Raw genomic sequence first — 18,279 nt, forward strand, 5'->3', positions numbered from 1 at the left:
CTCCAACTTCCTCCCCTCTCTCTCTCTCTCTATAGCTTGGTATCACTTTTTTGCCGTTTCTTCTCACTCCCCTTTACCTCACAACGCCCCCCCCCCCCCGTCAGCCCCCTACCCCCGCCCCCCAATCTCTTTCCTATCCCACCCAGCCTCCCCCGCCGTATCCGTCGCCGTGGTTCCCAGGCCTGTCAGTCAAACCTGCGGTCGACATCTCGTTGCTGCAGCTGAGCCAGGGCTGCATCATCCCGCCTGTCAATCAACACTCTCCACCTTCACCCTCCCCCCTCTCTCCTCACTCCACTCCATCCATCTCTCTCTCTCTCTCTCTCTCTCTCTCTCTGTGTGTGTGTGTGTGTGAAGGAGGTTCGTACTGCCCCCCCCCTCTCACACACACACACACACACACACACACACACACACACACACACACACACACACACACACACAGCAGCAGCACAGAGTACCCCCTTTACACTCTGAACAACACAACAAAACACACACGATACAGGCACAGGCTGTTGCACAAAAGCACACACACACACACACGCACGCACGCGCGCGCACAAACATTTGCCATTCTCTCTCTCACTCCCTCGCTCACAAAAGAAAGAAAGAAAAAACACTGATATAAAGGAGAGGAGAAAGGCGCGCGTGTACATTCGTGCACAAAGAGAGGCAGACCGGGCGAACAGACAGAAAGACAGGTGGTGATACTGATAGGCCGACAGACAGACGGACAGGGAGGCAGGCAGACAGACAGACAGACGGGCAGACAGACTGACAGACAGGTATAGCGCTGCTTCCATACCTTCACTGAGGCCCCTATACTACCCACACACACACCCCCCACCCCCCGTCTCCCTGTCAATCTTTAATTCAGCAGGCTGAAAGAGGGATCATGGCTCTCGTCTTTAACCACCACCTCACGGCCCCTCTTCAGCTTCCAGCACGCCGCTATGACAGCCTTAAGACTGCTCATTAACACCTTAAGTAAAGACAGGCCCACTATGACTGCCTAGTAACACCAAGTGCTTCTCAAACGTTTCCATGTCAAAGACCCCCAGATAGCTGATGTAATTTGGCCACGGACCACCATCTGAAAAGAGTTTGTCCCAGGGACCCTCATAGAAGATTTATATAAAAGAGTTTTTTGAAAATAGCCGATCCACATTGTTATAGTGGTTCAACCGATTTTGACGCTGTATTAACACATTTTGCTGGGGACCCCCTGGAACCCCCCCCCAAGAACCTTGGGGGGGGGGGCTGGGGGTCCAGACCCCACTTTGAGAACCACTGGTGAGAGCTAAGAAGACTGGCTGCTGATGTCACTACAACAGCATTGTCTGATTTCCCTGCTTTTATTAGTAAAAAGGCTTAAGACGTATTCACATCATAATGACCAGACCGATCCAAAAGACATCAGCATGATATGTATGAAAGGAAATAACTGCCTGTCAACTTTACTGAACGCACATGACTGGCAAAACTCACAGCTATTGACATCATTAAAATACCTACGTGACTCATGGCTAATTTGTTTTATACTCCCTTTGTTAAGATGGAACGCTACCAGAGACTACAGAGGGATCGCAGTTAATCAGGATTAGGTCCATATGCTGCTTACCTGGTGTCATTATTTAAAGAGTACTAGCGCTGGCTGGTCATTTTAAAACTGTAATTATCGCATGCTGCAACACCAGCTCATAACTTGTAGAGAAACTGTAAATGAGTCCATTTCACAGTTTCCCCCCGCCGAGTGAGTCCACGATCCATTGAACATGAAGAGTTTCGTCTCTTCTCTCTTCTTTGAGCTAGTTGTAAAACCGAGGCTTGCTCTTTGATTGCATCATGGAGAGGGGCTTTCATCAGATAGCTGGTGGATTGCAGGGTGAGACGAGGTACTGGTCGGGGGGGGTGGGGGTGGGGAGAAGGGGGTTGGCGGGGCGGTTGGTGGGGGGGGGGGAGCAAGGGCTGCAATTATAAAGTGCTAGGGGAAGAAGGTTCTGTGCACAAAACAATGAGTTAGCCGAGCACACGTGTGCCACATTCGGTGATGTGGCACTGATGTGTTTACTTTGTTGTGTTATACGGTGTCGCATGGTGTCCCGTTTGTTGCGTCGTGTCACATCATGTCATGTCATGGGAGAAAAACTGAGGGGAGAGAGAGAGAGAGAGAGAGAGAGAGAGAGAGAGAGAGAGAGAGAGAGAGAGAGAGAAAGAGTGAGAGAGAAAGCAACAGAGAGAGAAAGATAGAGAAAGAAACAGAGAGAGAGAGAGAGAAAGCAACAGGGAGAGAGAGCTCACGGAAATAACCTGTGCCTCAGCGAGCGATGGCTTTTTCACAATCAACGCCAGGCGTTTTGAAAGGGATGTCCTTTCACTGAAATGACACTACCAACACCCAGCGAGAGACTTTACAGTATAACTATTCAATTGCTTTACACCTCTGAAGGAGCCCACCACCACCCCCAGACAACAGGGATTATAGGGGAAAGTGTCTGTTTAAAACGTGGCTGTCTGTCATATTCTATTGAATGAACGTCTTGGCGGAACGGAATTAATAGATTTTTCTTCATAATCTGCATAATGGTCATCATTCAAATAATCTAGGCATAATTAATTTGAAGATGGATTAAAGATAAGGCACTCATACATCAACACGCGACACGAGCATGGCCACTGAATAGTTAATCAAAGACAATTTCATTAATTAATTAAATAATTAATCAATATTAAATATGCAAGTACTCTCTTTAAAAAGGTGAGAGCTTTTTTTCTGTTACTCAAATAGTACTCCATTCCACAATGCACGTTAATTGATGTTGTGTTGTACCCTGCCGAGTACACAATAAAATCCATAGTATTTATTTAACAGAGAATGTTAAATGGACCCATAACTCTGAAAGTTAAATTCACACTGAGGATTTGACTGTGTACTACAGTATAACCCATCTCATGGTATTCTAGAACATTGGTTCCTAAACAGTGGGTCGGGACACATTTGAGGGTCGTGGATCTGTTTTCATGGGTTGCGAGTAAATATTCCTTTATTTTGTTGTTTTTATACATTTAGTTTTTAATTATTATTTCCCGAAACAAATTATTTTTTTTAAGAAGTAGTGAAATTCAAAGAAATTCCATAAATTATAAGAAAAAAAAGAACAGTGTAGTTTGGGGTCCCAGAGTAAAAAAAATGTAATCAAATGGGCGTCTATGTATTAATGCATATCAAACTGGGGGTCATTGAAATAAATAAATTGAGAATCACTGCTCTATAGATCCCATGGCTATAGCTCTAGCGTATCCTATATAACCTGAATACACAGGACAGCTAACATTTAGTGAGAGGCATCGTGTGTCAGGTCCTGTTGTCCTTCATGCCATGTGTGTAGTGTGTAGCAGTGGTTCTCAAACCTTTTCAAGTCAAAGACCCCCAAAATGATTGTATGTTAATGATTGACCCCTAGAAGCAAAGATTTGTGTAAAAAAATAACTATTATTCACACATTTTCAAGATTTTACAAAAATGGCAGATCTACAAGGTCACAGCGAGCTTGTAGTTCTGCTATTTTTGAATAGCCTAAGTATAAAATATGGTTAAAGTGATTAAAATAATTATTGTGATGCTATATTAACACATTGAGTGCCAAAACCGTAAACATCCGCTTACATCCGGGTGCTCGTCATCGATTCTACAGCTCTAAACAGCCCAGCGTAAATGGTAAGAACGCTGGCACTAGATGTACCCTGTTTTAATAAACCTCTGGCACCGAATGTGTTAACTAATTTTGCTGGGACCCCCTGGAGACCCCTGGGGGTCCCCGGATCCAACTTTGAGAACCACTGCCATAGAGCACACTGCAACACCCTTACGGGTGCATTTTTTCACAGTTACTTTAAAGGCGGGATTTTGCAGTGTACTGCTCAAGGTCCTTGGGTTATTGTGCTAGGTTTTCACCACTTGAACCCCAACATCCCTATTCTGGGGGGAACCATTCACCAAGAATATCAGATCTACAAGATCGGCTACTGTAGATCTCAACTCAACTCAAACTTTACTTAAATATGCAGCACATTTAAAAACAACCAAAGTGCTTTACAGAAGCATAAAAACACAGAAAAAATACAAGAGCTATAAAAGACAAAAAGAAAAAAGAAAATGAAGTGAAATACAAAAAGACATGCAACACACGATAAGGGCCGTAGATGGGCTATTTTTCACGAATCGATTTGGTGTAGACAGAAATAAAGTGGTCCAAGTACCGTTGTAACTCAGATTTGTTTCACTATAGAGTGTTTTTGTTTTTTTCAGGGAGGGACCAGGGTGATAATTGTCACTGTACACATAATCCACCTGTCAGCAGGTGGTGTTGGGCGGGAGGAATAGGATGAAGGCTCCATGTCCTCCCGGTGGGGGCTCCTCGCTGGTAGGTGAGTCAGTAGGATAGTGACAACACAGAAATATCACTTGGCATAACTGACTAAATTGGGGTGACGAATTGGTAAAAAGAAAAAAAGAAAGAAAAAGAAAATAAGAATAGAGGGTTTAAGTGGGGTTTTAACAGGCACAACTCACATGGAGATTCAACATTTTCCTCTACAATTTCAGGAACAACGCAGCTATCTCTCTCTCTCTCTTTTTATATGCAGCATATTTTTTTTTATGATTCAATGTTTATTCATTTTTCAGTTATACACAAAAAGTAGAAGATAAAAAAAAGGAGAATGTTAAACACAAGAAGCAGACATACAAATAGACACCAAATCCATTTGCCAAATAAAAGCCCATCTACGGCCCTTATTGTGTGTGGCTTGCCTTTTTGTATTTCACTTCATTTTCATTTCTCTTTTTGTCTTTTATAGCTTTTGTATTTTTTCTGTGTTTTCATACTTCTGTAATGCACTTTGGTAAAAGGGCTGCATAAGTAAAGTTTGAGTTGAGTATATATTTACATATATATATGTATATATACTGTGTGTATACATATATACATACTGTAGGTATGGTTTTGCTGGGGGGGATGGGGCAGAAATCCATGCCTCTGCTTCCGATACCCCCTCTGGTCATTCATTTGTATCGCCGTGGGGAGGAGAGGATTTATCCCTGCTTCTGGTCAGACTGAATTAAATACATGCATTTCCTTTAGGCAAATGCAGAGATTCTAATATGTTTGATATTTTATGTTGTTTGATATATGTGACAAATATCACAAACAATGTAATTTAAAAAAAATGCATGTTAACCACATTAACCCTGCATGGCATCTCTATTTGGGATTTCTCTAAATTTTTCACAAAATTGCTGTTCTACAAGCTGACAATGTGTCACGATGCATTGCCATTTTCGCTTTTTGTACATCTAGGGCTTAAGTGTTTAAGAAAATGTTAACCCCTCTGTTTTTTTTGTTACAAATCAAGCTCTGTACATACAGTATATGTGGGCGTGTATCTATCTATCTATCTATGGCAGTGGTTCTCAAACGTTTTCGTGCCAAGGACCCCCAAATAGACGCTTATTAGACCGCGGACCCCCATTTGAAAAGATAAGCCAGGGACCCCCATAATAGAAGATTTTTACGGCTCTCTAGCAGTGATTTCAACCATTTTAATTTCAAGGACCCCCAGTTTGACATGCATTAGGCTACGGACCCCCATTTAATGGCACGTATGTCTCTGGGACCCCAATTCATATTGTAAAATCAATGTTAATTTAACTCTGAGAGTGTACAAATGGAACCAAATGGTTTCCATTTGGTTCCATTTGTACACTCTCAGAGTTACAGACCCATAAGGGTCCATTTGGTCCCTGTCCATCATTTAGCTGGGGACCCCCTGGAACCCCCTCAAGTACCCCTGGGGGTCCTCGGACCCCACTTTGAGAACCAATGATGTATGGTATCCATCTATCTATATATTATGTGTATGTATGTATATATGTATATGAGTGGGTGCAATGTTTCTCTCTACAGAGATAGATTAGTAGGAACTGCTGAGTGGGAGGCAGCACACAAGAGATGACTCCAGCACGACTTGGCTCTACAGCCAGCGGTGTACGTGGTCCCACATATAGGGGGAGGGGCAGCTCTTCTTTAACCACCAACATATCGGCGCAGTCCGGCAGAAACCATGTATCTCCATACTTCAACTTTTGATGTTTTTTATTAATGCCCCACTTCATCATACAAGAGCGTCACACTAAAATTGTGAAAATAGCAGATCTACAAGCTCACAACGTGTCACGACGCTACACGTTGTGAGCTTGTAGCTATAGGGTATTTTCACAATTTTCCTTTTCTTTATAATAATAAAAAAGGAACGGTTTTGGACATCCGACCGACGGTGTGCTATACAGTACAGATCAGGACATGCTGGTTGTAGCATAAAATCCTGAGTGTTAATTTATTTGTAAGAATTTACAAATGCAGCCAAATGTACCCTCGATGAATTGAATACACAGGACCTTAATGGAAACAAGCCCTGGGGGCTTACCTGGGTTATCCTTTTGACATTATTTTGTATAAATCTGTGACACCGTGCCTTGTTTTTGCAAACTGTAAATAAAGTACTCAATTCAATAAGGGTAATTTGGGCTCATTTGAGGTGATCAATTCAGTTGATCAAACACAACCACTATTAATCATTATTGTTTGAGGTGCAGGAAACTTTTCTCCCCTGTCCCCAGATAGTCACAGTAGATCTGCTATTTTCTGCAAACGTTTTCAGCAGAATACGGATTCTGGGGGTTCAAGTGGTTAAAAGATGTATGATAGTGGTATGTACACCTACTAAAATGTAACATTTAAAATGATATAACCATGGCCATTAGGCTATACATACTGCATGTTGAGTTCCTGCTTGTAATGCTGCAGCTGATGGTAATATTCCAGCAGTTTAACATCAGCTTGTTTGTGATGCTTTGGTCTTACTTTATAGAAACCTCTCTCTATAGATAGACATATATAGGTGGTGGGCGGAAGGGAGTTATGTGTGTTTGTGGATGCGTGAGTGTCTGTGAGTGTCCATGTGTGTGTGTGTGTGTGTGTGTGTGTGTGTGTGTGTGTGTGTGTGTGTGTGTGTGTGTGTGTGTGTGTGTGTGTGTGTGTGTGTGTGTCCATGTGTGTCCGTGTGTGTGTGTGTGTGTGTGTGTGTGTGTGTGTCCGAGTGTGTGTGTGTGTGTCCGTGTGTCCGTGTGTGTGTGTGTGTGTGTGTGTGTACGCGTGCGCGTCCACACTACTCTGTAGTACACCTGGATGGAGGAAGGCTTGCGGCTGGTGGTGACTCATCATCGCCATGGCGTTAAGCCTGCTGTTCCCGTGGGAACAGGGGACCATCTTTTAGCCGCCGGGGGATTTTTACCTTTACATTTGAAAAGCGAAAACCGAGAACCTGGCTAGCAACAATCCTCCACTCCCTCTGTCTGTCTGTCTGTCGTTCTGCCTGCCTGTCTCTCTCTCACTCTGTCTTTCTCTCTTGCTCTTCTCCGTAACTTTGCTGACTCTCTCTCCCACTCTCCCTCTCTCTCTCTCTCTCTCTCTCTCGCACGTCGGCTCCTGCATTTCAGAGCTGCCGAGTCCTTATCTCTCTGCCTGTGTGATATCCAATATGTTTCTGATATCATAGGACCAAACCTATGCAGATGAGCTGAACGGCACACAATACTGCAAACACAATATCGTCGCTGACGAGCAGAAACCTTGTATCTCCACATTTCAACATTTTATGTTTTCGTTTTTTTTTGTAAATTAATGCCCTACTTCATCATGCGAGAGTGTCGCACAAAAGTAGAGAAAATAGCCGATCTACAAGCTCCCAACGTGTCGCATCGCGTTCTATTTTCACTATCTTAAAATGTTTTTAAAATAATCTCATAATCTTTCAAATGTTTTTAAAATAATAACACAAAAAAGGAAAGGTTTTGGACATAAAAGGTTTCCACCCGACAGCAACTATATGAGCCCTGCCCCCTGCTGTGGGACGTATCACCACTGTCGGTTACAAAACACATAGCCGCTTTTTCTTTCCTTTCCTTAAAAGGTACAAAGTGTAATTTTTTTTACAGCAATACATCATAGTAAAATTCATTCTGATAACAGAGTATAATGGCTATAGCAAAATGAGACCGCTGCTGAAAAAGATTGGTTTCTTTCTTTGTCTCACTTTTCTTGGAGTATACTGTCTACCGTATCTCCAGAGAAAAGCACAGGATCGATTTATGGCACAAAGGAAGTCTGTCAAGCAAAACAGGAAGAGGAACTCTGCTCTTGCACTGCTGTTGTGAACAGCTACTCTGGCATTTCTAAAATGGCAGAAACAACCAAAATGTATTTTTAAAACAAGGGAAAAAAGAAGTGGAGAAAAAAAACTTTGTAAAACTTTTTGCAAGAGCCAAACTTTTTGCAAGAGTGTAGCTTAAAAGGAATGTTAACCCACTAAAGTATTGAGCTTAGGCCAAGGAGAGACAAAACCTCACTTCTTAAATCACCTTGTATTTTTGTTTCTTCTTTCCTATGCATGTTTTTATGCATTTATGCATCGATTTCAACACTTCTTCTAAGGTCGGTTATTTATTTATCTTCCCTGCGTTATTATTCTTTATGAAGCACTTTGTAACAGTTCTAAAGAAGCATAAGAAGCATAAGAAGAACGTGCTTTGAGTGTGTGGTTGTTGTGTGGTGAGAGAGTAGTGACTGATTGAGATATTCATATTATCAAAAGTTGGCATTGGACATAGAGCAGTTTGAGGCAATACTTTTACACCCCCATTCATTTCCCCATTAGTCTGCCAAGATGATGGACCCAGAGTCCTATAATAGGGTGTAAAATGTACATCCCGCATCGATGGTCTACTCCAGTGGTTTTCAACCCTTTTCATATCAAGGTCCATTATTTATTCGGCATTTGAGCCACGGACCACCATTTGATGAGATTTAGCCTCTCAGACCCAAAACTTAAAGAATATTTTGTTATCGTTAGATAAGATTGTGTCCATAATTCCATGTGTTGATGTGGTACCAATAGGAGAGATAAACAGGAAAACTTTGATCAAAATATGAATTATTTAATTGAGTAATGCAGATGTTTAACAATAATTGAACTCTTGAGAGTGTAAAATGCTCTCAAGAATTAAAGATCTATAAGGGTCCATTTGGTTACCAACTCTCCATCATTTAGCTGGGGACCACCTGGAACCCCCTCAAGGACCACCGGTGGTCCCCGGACCACTGGTTGAGAACCACTGGTCTACTCTAATCTGAATGCACGTCTCAGACGTTCACACGAATAACACAAATCACACAAATAACTGGCAGACGTGACACCTGCTCGTTATTTGTGTGAACCCGGTGCATTGAAGGAGGTATCTTACTGTATCTCTTTGGTCCGTCTTCCAGACAGAAGGAGAGGGTCAGCGTAGCGTCTTCCTCAAAGAACTCTGTGGCAAACGCGTCCCACCACAAACTGTCGCTTTCCTGTCAGAGGAAGACATATAGGGGTTGAGGGTCAACGGAGAGGATGACAGAGATAACTTGTTCTGGTTAATAATTGACCTACCTTTAGATTTATCTAATCTTAACTTGAATTCACACAAAAGGCTTTCTGATTGAAAACACATTTATGCTTTGTGTGGAGGGAGAAAAGAGCGGACCAAGTACAGAGCCCGACCCCGGTCAAGTAAGTATTAGTTTAGAGTATAGAGAAGTGACATACAAGAACATCACACTTGCTAAAAACGCTATATGGCTGACTTCAAATAAGTGTTAATACAGAAGAAGTTGGTATATAAACAGAAAACCTGAGGAATGCAAAAAAAAAACAGTAATTCTATAAAAGGTGACAGCTCAACTTATAAAGGACAACATGCGCTATAACACGTGACAATGTGTTTGGTTCAGTGTTAGGGTTATGGATCATCCACCCCTCCTTATACAAAATGATAATGTTGGCAGGGACCCTCAAAACCCCTTCGACTGACGCTAATCTGCCCTGGCATGTTATGACATATCAGCGTGTTTCATCGCTTCGTCGCCAGGGCCGCGGGTGATCACTAGCAACCTCCCCATATGTCCACAATTAGCGCTGTCACCACCAAGCACCATCAAGCAACAATGAGCGGTAACCTGGACATACACACACCACACACACAGATGCGCCCACGCACACACACACACACACACACACACACACACACACACACACACACAGGGGTCACATTTTCTCATAGCAGAAGAGCGTGCGTACTGAGCGGCTGTGGCAATGATCCGAGCGGCTGAGCCCTGACCCCTCTTGCACTGCTCAGCCGATCAATCAGGTGATTATCAATCAATAGGTGATTATGAGCCGGTGTTAGGGGATAACCAACTAGCCGAACAGTCAGTTAACCCCGATTAACAGACCGGCCAGGAGTCTTGTGGAATGACAATACAGGTCACATTACACAATACAGCTGTGTTATTTTTGTCTTTGTTTCGTTTTTTTAACATTTCTGCTTTGTCTTGAAGAGAGTGAAAGCTGACAGGAAAGTGAGGGCAACGGGGAAAGGTCACACGCGAGCCCGGAGTTTTGTAATACAGTATGAGGTTTACAAATTAACTGGCTGAGTCACCACAGATTAAAATGTTTATAAAACATCCCAATGATCAGTTATGAAAATGTCAAGTCCAGTGAGGAGCCAGAGTGGGTCTCCATCCTAAACTGGGTTTTCGGTGTAATTCGGTGTAGACTGAAATAAAGCGGTCCACATACAGAGCCAACTCAGGTCCAGTTTACCAAGTCTAGAGGGTTTAAGTGGTTAAAGATTATTTCAATAGAGTATATATAGAAGTCCTGACATTAGCTTTATTGTTTGTATTGGATTTCCCATAGGGGAATCTTAGATTGCGTCATATAAGAACTGTGTTCCAAAAATAAACAAACCCCCCCCCCCCCCCCCCCCCCCCCCCCCGGCGATTTCGTCAGGCATGTGTCGTTTATGATATTGAGTTACATTTGATAACGTCTGTGTTTGGAGAAACACAGTTGATGCTTCACATCCACATGAGTAAAATCACCCAGCTGATTTGTTTATTTCTGGAACACAGTTCTTATATGACACAATCTAAGATTCCGCTATGGGAAATCCATTCCAAAAAATAACACTGTGATAGTGCCATCTAGCGTCAATGATGTCAGACCTCGGTGCTCTATTCATTTGTTTGGATGAGACAGTTAAGTTAGGGTGGAGCGAAAGAATGCCACATGGGCCCTCTCTGGAATGGAGTTGTTGAATTTGCAGTTTACAGCCCAACAGATATATTGGTCTGGACGATATCTTGGCCGTTGTTTGACTTTTTTAACGACATCGGTATTGGCAATCATGCAGCTGATGTGTCCCACTTTATAACCACTTTCTACCTGGTGTCTCTATTTTGGACAAAAGCGTTTTTTGGGTGAGGAGATTTGGTGTAGACAGAAGAAAGCAGTTCAAGTGGTTGCCCAGTAAACTCCACAACGCCTCTGATCAACAGTAACACACACACACACACACACACACACACACACACACACACACACACACACACACACACACACACACACACACACACACACACACACACACACACACACACACACACACACACACACACACACACACACACACAAAAAGAGAGAGTAAAAGACATAGGAGGGGGAGACATAAAGAGAGAGAGGTATTAAGAAAATAAGATGAGATATGAGAAACACGTGACAGAATGAGAGACAGAATCTGCTCATTGAATTCACTAGATCCTCTTGTGAGCCTCTTGGGATTGAGAGTCAAGCCAAGGGTTAACAAGACTCTCATGCACACATACTCACTATCTGACTAAATGACCAGCTTTTATTCTGTTCTATATGCTCTGCCACTTGAATTTGATACAGTAAAATGTAGCCTACAATACATTTGTGCGCATTTCATTAAACATACAGTAGAAGGCACTGTATATTTCCACTGTGATTTTTAACAGTAAATGTATTAGGCCATATTTTAACCACTTACACCCTATACTTTGTTGACCAGAGTCCCCCAGGGGCCAATACTAGACCCCCTCCTTTTTTCCCTCTACATCAAAATCTCTTCAGTGAAAATACTCAATCTACAAGCTCACAACACAAAGCATTGTGAGCTTGTAGATCTGCTATTTTCGCCAAATGTTTGCCTATTATGACATGCCCAGAATAGGCACACTAGTCTAGGATAGTGGTTAAACACTAACTTATTAGATCAGTAAAAATGTCCTGTAAACACATTTTGTTTTATCCATGCTGCTGCCAAAACAAGGAAAGAAACAAGAAAAGAAAAATGCATTCTTGGAGAATTTCTCTGATCAAAGACAGATGAGACGGTTAAACCAATTAAGCCCTATTTTATACTTCATCATACGATGGTGTTGTGTGGACAAAATAGCCAATCTACAGGCTCACAATGTTTTCTCCTATAATGGCATGCCCACAATAGGAAAGCCAGGTTGAAAGTGGTTAATAAAATGTTCAGGGGCAGCAGTCAAACCCGGGCTCCCCCAGAGTTACTGTCGAAGTGTCCTTGAGCAAGACACTGAACCCCTAATTGCACCCGATGAGCAGGTTGGTGCCTTGCATGGTTTCCTCTGCCATCTGTGTATGAATGTGTGCGTGAATGGGTGAATGTAATGCACAATCATTGTAAAGCACCTTGGATAAAGGCGCTATATAAATGCACCATTTACCATTCAACATCCTGCTCCATAAACGTTCCTCGATTTAGTCCCAAAATACTCTTGTGACGTACTGTAGCATATACAGTATTATATATGCTTCCCATTTCTCTGTCATGCAATACTATTTTACTTAAGTCACCATTTGCTTGATAGTTATCCATATTTTTTCCATTTATAACATGAACTTTGTTTGTTTACTACTCCACCAAGTCATATTCCTTGGAAAAAAGAAAAACAAATAGAATCCAATTCTGATTCAATTCCAGAACAAACAGAAGAGAAAAGAAGTGTGTTTACTGCCTTGGTTCCATTATTGCTAATTGCATGTGTGTGTGTGTGTGTGTGTGTGTGTGTGTGTGTGTGTGTGTGTGTGTGTGTGTGTGTGTGTGTGTGTGTGTGTGTGTGTGTGTGTGTGTGTGTGTGTGTGTGTGTGCACATCGTGAACACGGCCGCTCCGTGTGTGTGTGTGTGTGTGTGTGTGTGTGTGTGTGTGTGTGTGTGTGTGTGTGTGTGTGTGTGTGTGTGTGTGTGTGTGTGTGTGTGTGTGTGTGTGTGTGTGTGTGTGTGTGTGTGTGTGTGTGTGTGTGTGTGTGTGACCTATATCCCTGGGATAGTTTAGTTTTTGTTTGGTTCCTATGTACACCTATTATTAACCAGCTTGCTAAAGACCAGCAGAATTGAAAATAACGGATGTAAATCCTTGCTCATTAAAATAGACGTACTGTACGCTGAAAATGCACGCGGTCCACCCATCTGACCACTTAACACGGCAGCCGAAAAAGTGGTCAGATGGGCGAGCCGCGAAGGCTTTCAAGTTTTTCAAGTGGGCCCTGATCCAGAAAAGGTTGAGACGGAACTAGTATTTAGTTTCAGTATTAGGTGATGAGACGTCGGCTATGGGTTGCAGACAATAGGGCAGTTCCTTTGTCACCGTTCTCCCGACCATTAACCCATTAAGACCTGAGGCTGATTTTTTTTTCTGAAATAACTTATGTTGGTACAGTGGTGTGTTCAAAACCTTTTCATGTCAAGGACCCCCACAATTATATGTATTTGGCCGCGGACCCCCATCTCAAAATATTTTGTTCCAGGGACCCCGAGAAGCAAAGATTTTAGTTAAAAATAAATCCAAAAATAGCAGATCTACAAGCTCATAGCGCGGCACTCGGTGCCGCGCTATGAGCTTGTATATCTGCTATTTTTGAATGGCCAAAGTATAAATGAATGGTTAAAGTGGTTACACAGATGCTATCCCGGTCTTAACGGGTTAAATCAATGAATATAAAATGTAAAGCTTCTAACTATTACCACTGAATACAGAGTGCCTTTCAGTGTGGTGGTGTAGAGATAACATACCTGCCTCATGCTAGTCTACAGCAGGATCAAATCTTACCGGAGCCTTCCTCTCTAAGAGATAAAGTCAAACTACAAACGCCAACTATAAAAACACTGTGTTAAGATCTTACACGGAAGACAACCATCAGCCAGTAATCCTTGTTGCCAGCATTGGGTATACTAGTAGCTCAGTGGTTTTCAAACCTTTTCATATCAAGGTCCATTATTTAAAATCGGCTTTTGAGCCACGGACCACCGTTTGATGAGATTAAGACTCTCAGAACCCAAAACTATTAAGAATATTTTGTTGTCGTTGGATAAGATTTTGACCACAATTCCATGCTGCGTTGATGTTGGTACCATTAGGAGAGATAACAGGCAAACGTTGATCAAAATTAAAATTATTTAATTAAGTAACGCAGATGTTTAACAATAATTTAAGAGAGCCGTAAGGGTCCTTTTGGTTTCATTTTACACTCTCAAGAGTTAAAGATCTATAAGGGTCCATTTGGTTACCAACTCTTCATCATTTAGCTGGGGACCACTTGGAACCCCCTCACTGGTGGTCCCCGGACCACTGGTTGAGAACCACTGCTGTAGATGACTGGCTTGGTTGTGCTCAGGACCAGGTTTGGGGCTCTGGCCCGTTTCTGCAGACAGTGGGAACACTGCTGGCATTGAGCCAGACAGGCCGAAGCACCCCTACAGCCTGGCCACGTAGAGACAAGCTGCCTGAATCGCAAGGAACTGAACTCAGCTACTCTCTCTGCGACTGTCCCATGGTTCTGCATGCTCCTGCACTTGTCTTTAACTCCTACAGTATTGTATTTAATACTGTATACGTATAGGCTACAATAGAAAATACCAAAGGATTGTAGGCTATAGGATCGTTGTTTGAAAAGGACATATCAAATCTCAAGGGCATACAACTGTATATCATTACTGTACTGTTCGGACCCTTGTGTTATGATTAATTCAAGACATAGCATAGAATATTGTAGAAAATTGATTGTCCACACATGGAAATGTACCCTTTGGTTTTCTACAGTTGCATAAAAAAATGAGAAATACAGTAAATACACAATTAAACACCACAAGGACATGGCTTCTGGTCAGTCAACAATCCACCAACCGGTTACCAGTAATCAGTATTCAATTAGCAATTAACAACAGCAAAGCAGATCAGCACTGCCCAACAACACTGCTGTCCAATCTGTCTGAAAAATAGGAAATTGTCAAATTCCACTCAATAAACACTAAACAGTCATGACGTTGTTTCTCTCAGCCAAGCAAAATGTACTGAACACATGAAATCAACTGAAGTTAGCATTGATTCACTTCTTTTCATCTCTCTTCAGGGTATCCCAGTTCAAGGTTTATTTGTCATACAAAGAAATGTGTGAGGTGTGCAAAATACTGTGCAACAACATAACTGCTCTCGCTTCTCCTATCTATTCATCCATCCGACCAACCATCCATCCATCCCTCCTCTTTTTGGGTCCTAAAAAGTAGTTCACCCCAAACAATTTCTTATTTTCTACCATTTACACACCACATGAAGCCTTGAATTCATGGAGATTTTTTTGTTTTTGTTGCATCACTGAGACAATAATTTGATGACCAGCGGAGTCGACTCAATTGAGTAATTTTTTGGGTGAACTACTCCTTTAACATGTTCTAGTTTTTGCTTAGCGTGTACCACAGACCATTAAGCATACGTATTCAGTGCCTGTTCATGTTTTTTTTTGGAAATCCTTTTCGAACGAACCTGTGAACATGTATTATACTTAATAGCGCTGGGAGCGCACCCCAGGTGCTCTTGGGTCATTCAGAAAGTCAGACTTGAAGCGTTGCAGATTCTCAGAGCATATTTCCGAACACAACACACCCGCTGTAGAAGGTCCTGCACTGGTGTTTATGCCACGGTAGGCTACCAATTTGTGCTGTGGCTCCTTCACTCAGATCATAATATGCACTGTGCTGAATGCACTGAACTCTCACATTGAATACAAATGGCAGTAGGCTCTCTTTTTTTCTTTTTGTTAAATTAGCATGTGTTTCAGGCTATTATTCTATTATTTACATTATTACATGCTAGACATGAATAAAGCCAATGCCTTCGAGACATACACTTTCTCATAAGAGGCACACTTTGAATAAATACACAAGATTTATAAAGCACCTTTGAGTAAATAATAGTAAGTATCTTTTAAGTATCTCCAAGAGGCCGGACAGAGAGTCCTCTTTTTGGGGATTCAGAATTATGCTGACCTTGTCACTCTGACTGTAAGTGTCTTTCTCTGTTTCTCTGCTCCTCTACTTTTCTCTCTCTGTGTCTGTCTGTCTGTTTGTCTCTCTGTCTGTCAGTCTGTCTGTCTGTCTGTCTATCTGTCTGTCTGTCTCTCTCTCTCTGTCTCTCTGTGAGTGTCCTCCTCTGCTGCCTCGCTGACAGACTTTTGCGTCTCGCCCTCCCTCTCGCGCTGGCGGTTGGTGCGCTCTGACGAGCCGTGCCGATGTTTGTTGTCAGACGCTACAAATCAGACGTCAACTCCGGGGGAACCCGAGGTGAACTAACATGTCCTCCGCCACAACATGACGGCCCATCACAAGATAAGGCTCCCCGTTGATCCCAACAGATCGGTTGCGTCCGAGTGCTGGGGGTGGGTGGGAGGGGGGGAGATTTATCAATGTGTCAATCGGCCACTGCACAATCACAAATCAACGACCCGTTGGTCTGAGCCACAGGGATTTGTGGGATATCCAGAGGATTGGAGGGGACAACATAGAGAGGATGTTAGGTAAATAACAACAGAACTCATGGGGGGCGGGGTTAAGTCCTTCGCTTATAGAAAATATACATAAGGGCAGGAATGAGGACGCAACGTGTATTATATCACACACGCACACGCACACACACACACACACACACACACACACACACACACACACACACACACACACACACACACAAACAAATGAAAACATTCATATACACTAGACCCAAACGATGTGACGAGGCACACTGGTTTGCCATGTGTAGCTTGGGATTTTTTTTGTTATATTACCAAAATGTACTGTGTATCAGTACTTTGTGTGCACTCATTTCCTAATACAGATCGAGTCAAATTCTACACCCCAAAAAAATACATTTTAAATTGTATTATTTACTTATGTTTTATTTTTTCACAAACGCAAATGTTCAAAAGTAGCGAAAATAGCATGATCTATGAGCTCAAACCCTGAGCTTGTAGATTGGCTATTTTTGCTATGAATACAGGTGTGCCTTGAGATTTTGACTTTCCCATTAGTGTGCCTTGCATGGGCACAAGAAATATAAAAACCACTGCATTAGGCAAACATTGTTTACATGACAAAGGAACTGTGAGTAAGCATTCAGAAGTGAACACACACAAAGCTGTAACATACAGTAATACACAAAATGGCAAAATAGTGGCTGATGACAATTCTCTCTCTCTCTCTCTCTCTCTGACAACACGACTGTCTTTATGGTTAACACGACTGTGCTTCCAGCACATGCAGTGTTATGCTTCTAGTCGGGAGGGTATCTTTCTGCCTCCGCTGCCAGGCTATTGTGCAAGAGTGGCCTCCAAGAGTGTGGGCGTGTCCAGGGCCTAACCTTAGTGAATTAACAATATCTGAGAGGCTCCATTCAATTCTTGACTGGCTTCTAGAGCTTGGCCCACTGTCGGCCCTGGGGAGCTCTGTTGTTGTCAAGTATCTTAAGGTCAGAGAGAACACAACCACTAAACAGAACCACAAGTCTTGTTGTGAGATCCCAAGATGAAATATTCAGTGTGTCTGGAATGACAATCACATATTTAAAACCGTACATATCGTGCACCATATCGTGCAACTAAATTCTGTACATACTACAGTACATAGTGTACATATCTTGGTCACATAGTTTTGCACATACAGTACTTTATAGTTTAGTTTGTCACTGGTGTATTTATTTGTCACTTATTCACACATTACATTATTTTTCCAAGATACTGTACTGGCCTGGACCGCTAGGCCAACGGTCCGGCACCTAGGCTCCAATGTAGCCTGACAACGCGTGGTGGGTTGGAGTCCCGATCCTGACAGCCTTTGCTGTGTGTCACTCCCCATCTCTCTCCCCGTTTCCTGTCTACCTACTGTACTATCAATAAAGGCATAAAACGCCTAAAAGTAAATCTTGAAAAATAAAGAAATCCCAAGATACTATTTCGAGTGC

At 42.4% G+C, this 18,279-nt stretch overlaps 1 protein-coding gene across 2 annotated transcripts in view; it reads right to left on the reverse strand.

Annotated features, from left to right (window-relative positions):
* ldb2a (LIM domain binding 2a) overlaps window positions 1–18,279 on the reverse strand; it is a 106,986-nt gene that overhangs the window by 70,785 nt on the left and 17,922 nt on the right. For both annotated transcript variants that reach the window (XM_084042047.1, XM_084042046.1), the window contains exon 2: window positions 9,362–9,464. In XM_084042047.1, coding sequence (XP_083898173.1) covers window positions 9,362–9,464 — 103 coding nt within the window. The remainder of the gene's footprint in view (window positions 1–9,361; window positions 9,465–18,279) is intronic.

The sequence above is a fragment of the Gymnoscopelus microlampas genome (assembly GCF_963454915.1).
Source record: "Gymnoscopelus microlampas genome assembly, chromosome: 18".
Classification (NCBI taxonomy): Eukaryota; Metazoa; Chordata; class Actinopteri; order Myctophiformes; family Myctophidae; genus Gymnoscopelus; species Gymnoscopelus microlampas.